This window comes from Hippocampus comes, unplaced genomic scaffold, assembly GCF_001891065.2.
Source record: "Hippocampus comes isolate QL1 unplaced genomic scaffold, H_comes_QL1_v1.1 scaffold94, whole genome shotgun sequence".
Taxonomy (NCBI): domain Eukaryota; kingdom Metazoa; phylum Chordata; class Actinopteri; order Syngnathiformes; family Syngnathidae; genus Hippocampus; species Hippocampus comes.
Genome location: NW_017806059.1, coordinates 1,026,394 through 1,033,161, shown reverse-complemented (window position 1 = coordinate 1,033,161; position 6,768 = coordinate 1,026,394). Strand labels below are relative to the sequence as shown.

Here is a 6,768-nt window from a genome sequence, read left to right as displayed (position 1 = left end):
ATATGTACTGTCATTTACATTTAATATTTCAAATGTATATTTTTGTATGGTTTTGAAAGAAATCCAAAATAATGCAAAAATGACTCAATGTGAAAATAATGTGTTGCCATTCACGCAATTCATTCAACGACGCACAAGTCAAAGCATACACACGTATACAAGCGGATGATGTTGTACACTTTTCAGTCATGTCAACATGTGATGAAAAATAAAAGTCAATCTCCAATTCGTTTGACAGCCTGACAGGCGTTGACTGGTAGAATGTGTCGGGGCGTCAGGGGATGGGAGGTCAAATCAAATGTGGGTGTTGAAACGGGAGGGTGAGGACGGTCCATTCAACAGCAACGTGGTGGTACATCCTAGCGGCGGCGGGAAGCAATGGGCTGAGCCTGCTGCCTTGGTGGGGGTTAAACACTCACTCTCGCCGCTAGTCCACACTCACACGGAGCCCGCCCGCGCGACCCTCCGCAAGACCGGTGGCCCGCTCCAAGACAACTTTTAGACGTCTCCACCGGTGACGCTTTTATCTTGGGGGGGAAAAGTTGAGGCCCGGTAAATTAATGAGACGACTTTAATTTTTTGGAGAAGCGAAAAAAGGGAGCAAAACACTTGGAGGGGAGACGGAGGACGGTGCGCTGTCTTCGAAAGCATCCAGATCGAACTTACTCTGTTTTTGTTTTTTTTATTGTTTTTTTTTGCTGGGACGAAAGCGTTTTGGCCACTCTCAAAGGAGCTTCGTGGGACCTTCCTTTTTTCCCGTTTTTTTTTAAATCGGAAACTTTGGAGAACTCTGGTAACAGCTTGTCGCTCTTGTCAATAACTTGATTCGCCTATGAGCATGTGTCCCAACCTTAACTCGCTTGAAATTCGAAGTTGTAGTTGCGCACGAAAAAAGACAACTTGCTAAGAGGAAAAAGTACGAGCACCTAGTCCAAAATGAAAGTGAACCAAAGAGGTCAAAGTGATGAAGAGGAAGAAAAGATCTTGAAAGAGCACTGAGTCCGTGCGCTTCGAGGGGAGAAGACGAAGAAGAGCAGCCTATGCACAAGACCCCCCCCCCCCTTCCATCCCAAAGTGCTGGGCATAACAAGAGATGTGTGCGTTGTGTTGTGCTGTTGAGGGGGAGGTAAAGAGAAAAGAGACGGATAAAGTTCGAGAGTGAGGCGGCTAATTGCTCAGTCGCTCCCTCATTAGCATATCCAATGCGCGTCCGCTGGACACAAGCCAATCCTCCCCACCTTCACACGGTGCCACTCATCTCCAAGCATTATTCACTATCATAATTATTATACCGACATGCGCAACCTCACGCACAGCCGCGACAGCGAGAGCGGCTAATTCCACAGTTTGTCCCCGCACTCTGCCTGCAGACTCTTTTTTTGGGGGGGGAGAAGAACTTTGGCAAGTCGACCGGTGCGCACTGCGCTGATGTGGCTGAGCCGCGCGCACACGCACAGCCCCGGACTCTCACAGCAGAAGCAGCGGCGAAACCAACGCCGGTACGGACACCAGTGCCAACACCAAAAACAGAAACCAGTACCAGCATGTCCCGGCGCAAGCAAGCCAAGCCGCAGCACCTCAAGTCGGAAGAGGATGCGCCCATTAGCGGGATCATTTCTCAGCATGGTGAGTCCAAATTGTACCTCCCGTCCAAAAGTGTGTGTGTATTTCCCCCGCATTCTTACCTTGTTTAAAAGAGTTTTTTTTTAATTAATGTGTTGATTGAAACTATTCCAGAAAAGTACATAATTTGGATGTTTTTAAGTTGGAACCCTTTCTCCAAGGTGACGTGACCGGCGCCTCGGGAACTTCGTATTTTATTCAATTGCAAATAGTGGTCCTATGTACTATGTTGCTGCTGTTTTGAGATTATTGGTAAATAATACAGCTTGTATTTCGACAGGCCTTTTGAAAGGCCTGTTGGAAACGCAATAGTATTAAAACAATTTTCAGTGATTTCACCGAACGATGGTCATGTTCGTGTTGTAATATTATTTGAGTGAAAATTTTGAAATGTTTCTGAAATGACGAATTGATATACATTCATGACTAATGTCACTCTATTTATGACGCTCTGTCTTACTTCAAATTCTAATAAAACAAAGGTTTAATAATAGCTCTTTTAAAAACGTTGCAGCTACTGTGTTGCATGAGCGAGTGTGTTGTCCCTCTGCGCCTCTCTGTCTTCACAAGGACCACACAAAAAACGCTAATTCCGGTGCAGGTTGAAGGCTTGTTTTGTCATGTAAATGTTTTTTGTTTTCCCCCCTCACACAAATTTAGCACACTTGATTTGTTGCCTTTTCTCTCACTATGTCGGCATTCCAGCTTGCCATCAGGGGGAAATTGACATCATGTTTGAAAAAAACAATACAAACGCCTATAAATGATCGAAAATCTACTTTTAAATTGTGACTCTGCATTTATATCAAAACGTGTTAAAACATAAAAGATGGAATATTTAATGCAAACATTATTTAATGCTGATCAATGGGGACGATGAGTAAAAAATTTTTTTCATGAGCAACCATGATATTCATTTCATTTCATTTATCTAATGAAGCTAAAAAAATAACAAGTCCACTTAAAAGTAATTTAAATTCTAATTTCCAATTAATAATCAAGCTTGCATATTATAACTACAGTATTAAATTCTCACCATTTTATATTGTTTCACTCTCAATTTGCAGGCTTTTTCAGTACAAATGTATTGCACGGTCATTATGAAGCTGCTCTCTTTTGCATGTGTGTCTGTGTGTTTGGTGGTGGTGGTCAAACTGCTGTGCTCCCTTGAGTGTAATTTATACTTATAATTTCAGAGCATTTTATTAACAGACACATTGCTTCTCTTTGAATATGCAATGAAGGCCCTTGGCAGTTTTAGATGCTTAAGGTCTATAGACTTAATGTAAAGTTGCATTGTTTTATCCTTGAATATTTTCATTGCAGATATTCTCGATCAAGTAGAGCTCACGTTTAGTGAAAATAACCCTGTTGTGAAAAATGATATCGTTTACTGGATTGTTCCGCGCCTTAACGTTCTGGTGCTACATTGAGGTGTGTCTATGGTTGGAAAAGGACACACACGTACACATGTAGCCTACACACGCGCACACTAATAGTGTCTTGCATTGTTTTTAAGACTGGAAGCGGCGGTGGAATGTTCCTCACTCTCCTTATTTGAGTACTAAACAGGCCCTCTTGTTTTCACACAAGAAAAAAAATTCACAGAAACAATTCCAAACTTTTTTTTTTTTCCGCACTGCAAACCGAGTCGACGTACTAATCTCAGAACAACAGCCGAAGGTACCTTACAGGTGACACGTCACTGTGTCGCGGCATGATCACACTCATGAAAAGCGGCCTATTCATGCAGCACAATTGATCCTGAGCTCGGGGAAATCTTCGAAGAATGCTGAAATATTCGATCATAAAATCTATTTCTCTTTACATTAAGTAGTAAGTCAAGCATCTGATTTTTTTTTTTTTCAAATGTCGACCAAGACTGCAAGTCGAGAATGCAGCTAAACTCGAATGTCGTTTGCTGTTTTATGTTAGGATGGTCAATTTGATATCACCTTCATGATTTATCACTCGGGCAAACATGGCAAAGATAATCATTGAGTGCCATCTATCCCATGTGTGGCATATCATCTGCCCCTCGGGCCTTCTGGATATTTGCCCCACCCCAGGGGTTTTGGAGGTTGTGTGTGTTAGGACTGGGGGGCGGGGGCCGTGGGTGCTTAGGAGTGCTTTTAAAAAGCTTGCTGACTTAACCTTTGTCCAGCCCAGCCGAGCAGGTCCTGCAGCTCGGTGTCAAGATCCTTAAACAATTAGAACATGGATGCCGTTGACCTTGGCTGCACAGTCTGCTGGCATCCGAGAAAGTGTGAACAGTGACAGGCTCTTCATCTTGTCGCCACTTCCTGTGCAGACGGCGGATTTGAAAACGTGCATGTGATGCGTGCGGGCCGAGGGCACGCACGTTGCATGCAAACACACATTGACCCCTCTCGTTCTAAAACTTCTGAAAGTGATCTCTTCCAGAAAATTAAACATGCAGGGCGACAACATTCAGGTACAGAGTGATTGCACTTAAACACCCATTCGAAATTATATTGCACTCGCTGTTTTTGTACGCATTCGGGGATAGCAACACATTCCATTGCATGTTTTCCACATTCTGGGACAAAAATGCCTGGAATAATTGTTTTTGTTTTTTTAATGGAAAAAAAACCCCAACTTTTTTGTCAAATATGAAATATTGAAGAAGTACTCGGATGCAATCAGTAGAATGTAGTGAGAAGACCCCTGCTGACAGTGTTAACATGCATGCACCACCAGCCCCCGCCCTCCCCACCCCTGCAGTGAGGCTTTGTTTGGCTTTTGTTTTAATCCCCTCTCACCGATGGGTGCAGGCTGGTGGACCACCCACACAGAGTGCAATAATGTCTTCAAGAAGGCACTTAAATATGACTCACTTTAATACAGCTCTGTTTTAATTACCTTTCTGGATTGAGAACACGTACAGTATTAAGACATCAAATCCAGCAAGGGTAAATTTTTTCATATGCACTTGCTTGTTTCTTTTATCCCTTTATTTAGATTTGGCTTGGTGATGACAGTGGTACTGGTGTTTGTAAGGACTTGGAAGTCAAAGCATTCTCATAAAGAGCCGGGTCAAAATCATTTGGAATATTTTTGGGCCTGGAGAGGAGGTTCAGCCATGATCATTGCTTCTTCCACATGTCAAACCTTTTTCCAAGAGACAGAAGAGAGCTGTTAACAAATCGTTCATGTTTTGGCTGCGCTGCATCTGCAGGCTATATGACAAAGGCCTCTCTGTTAGTGCAGATATCACTGTAGCACTCTGCAGTAGAGCTGACCGGGCGAATGGCACACACTTGAGCCTCTGCAGGTCTAAGGATGCATAAACTCATTCTGCGAGAAGCTTCGTGTGTGTCGATATAACCAACAGGTCACTTGACCAGTGTGTAAGAGCAGAAATAATAAAGGAGTAGGGAATTTGTGAAAGGGGAATATATATATATTCACAAATAAATGTTGAAAATGAATGTAGATGTACCTGTCAGGAAAATAATTCCAAATGCGCAATGTGTTTTGTTTTGTTTTTCTGGAAAAAAACAAACAAACAATAAACCTCTCCTCATCCAAACCTCATTTTGAAACTTAGCATCGCTGGACCCCATTCTCCAACAGCCAACACTGATGTGCGTCTTTAATGCCACCGATCTATCCTTAGGTGCCTTAGATGAATGCATCTCAAACAGTGAAAGGGAGGGGCACTTCTATGAAGAATTAAAAACAAAAATGATTTCCTTTTTCCTTTTCGTAAATTCAATCCAAACCATCGTAAAGATGTGAGGTGCAAATAGTGCGATACAATTAGGGGGCAAAGAGTGGAGTTTAATGAGCAGCAGATATTACCAGTGTAGTTTTTTTTTCTGTGTATATTCATGAAATGAATCTATGAATGGTTAAGAAAGGCAGTATTTGTAATTGTTCATTGGCCAATGCTCCATTCAGTGCACAGCACTGTGGTTTTCACAGATTCAGAAGAAAGCATGAATACCTCATCCGATATGTCAGATTAGTGGTTTCACTTAGCATGCCAAAGATTGTTGGGCATGATAGCAGGCACACATATTCAATGTCCACAATCACTCTATTGACTGTGTCCTGCTTAATATTTGCATGGGAGTAGATGAAGACTCTTAAAGCTCAAATGAAAGACGTATTGCAGCCTCTTTTTTTTTCAAGCCGTCGCTTTTTCATGCTATAGGAAAATCAATACGCCAACACACAAATGTGCACACGCAGTCTTGTACGCACAGCCACAAAATTTTGCCTTCACGCTGTGAGCCAAGTCGACCATTTAAGCTTCTTTTTCAGAGAACTTTAACATTTTGTGTAGACGCACAAAGCTGGTATCTTGTGTGAGATGCAATAAATTCTAAATCACGGTGAAAACTAATCAGGGATACACATAACATAGCAGAGAACACACTTACATAATATGAACCATTGCAAGCCTAATGTTTTGTGTGTGTGTGTGTGTGTGTGTGTGTGTGTGTGTGTGTGTGTGTGTGTGTGCGTTTTCCCCTTTATTTTTTTCTACAGTGCTAGTGAAATATTAGTAATTTGCATAAATGTGAGAGACACAAGTACAATGAATGTGTGTGTGTTTGTGTGTGTGTGTGTGTGTGTGTGTGTGTGTGTGTGTGTGTGTGTGTGTGTGTGTGTGTATCTATGCGTGCGTGTTTTTGAGAGAGGTGTTACAGGCATACAGGGGTTTCCACTTGTAATTGTATGAAAGAGTAAAAGAGATTGACAGTAATACCATTCTAATAACTAATCATCTAAACACAATGCCTACTCATTTGTGTTGACCTTTCAGCCCTCAATCATGGAAATGGGTTCTTTGTCTGCTGAGGAGCTAAGGGGATTTTCAGCCTGCTATAGCATGTGTCGCTGTCTTTTCTATTTACCGGTACTTGTCCCTTTTTACTTGTTGATTTTTTTTTTGTTGTTTGTTTTGAATCACAAAATGTTGTCCTTTTTTGCAAGTAAATCCCTGAACAAATATTCTTTTTTTGTTTTAAAAATTGGAAAACTTTGCTACGAGATGAAACAAAATTGTGGGATAAAACTTGAAATTGGATGCTTATTTGATAAAATGTGTGTGTGTGTGTGTGTGCGTGCGTGTGTGTGTGTGTGTGTGTGTGTGTGTGCGTGTGTGTGTGTGTG

General features: G+C 41.9%; 1 protein-coding gene across 1 annotated transcript in view; it reads left to right on the top strand.

The window, feature by feature from the left end:
* Positions 1-313: 313 nt before the first annotated feature.
* The window catches only part of sall3a (spalt-like transcription factor 3a), a 14,071-nt gene continuing 7,616 nt past the window's right edge, over positions 314-6,768 (top strand). The window contains exon 1 of the mRNA XM_019893104.1: positions 314-1,626. Within this exon, the coding sequence (XP_019748663.1) occupies positions 1,545-1,626 (82 nt within the window). The 5' untranslated portion in view covers positions 314-1,544. The remainder of the gene's footprint in view (positions 1,627-6,768) is intronic.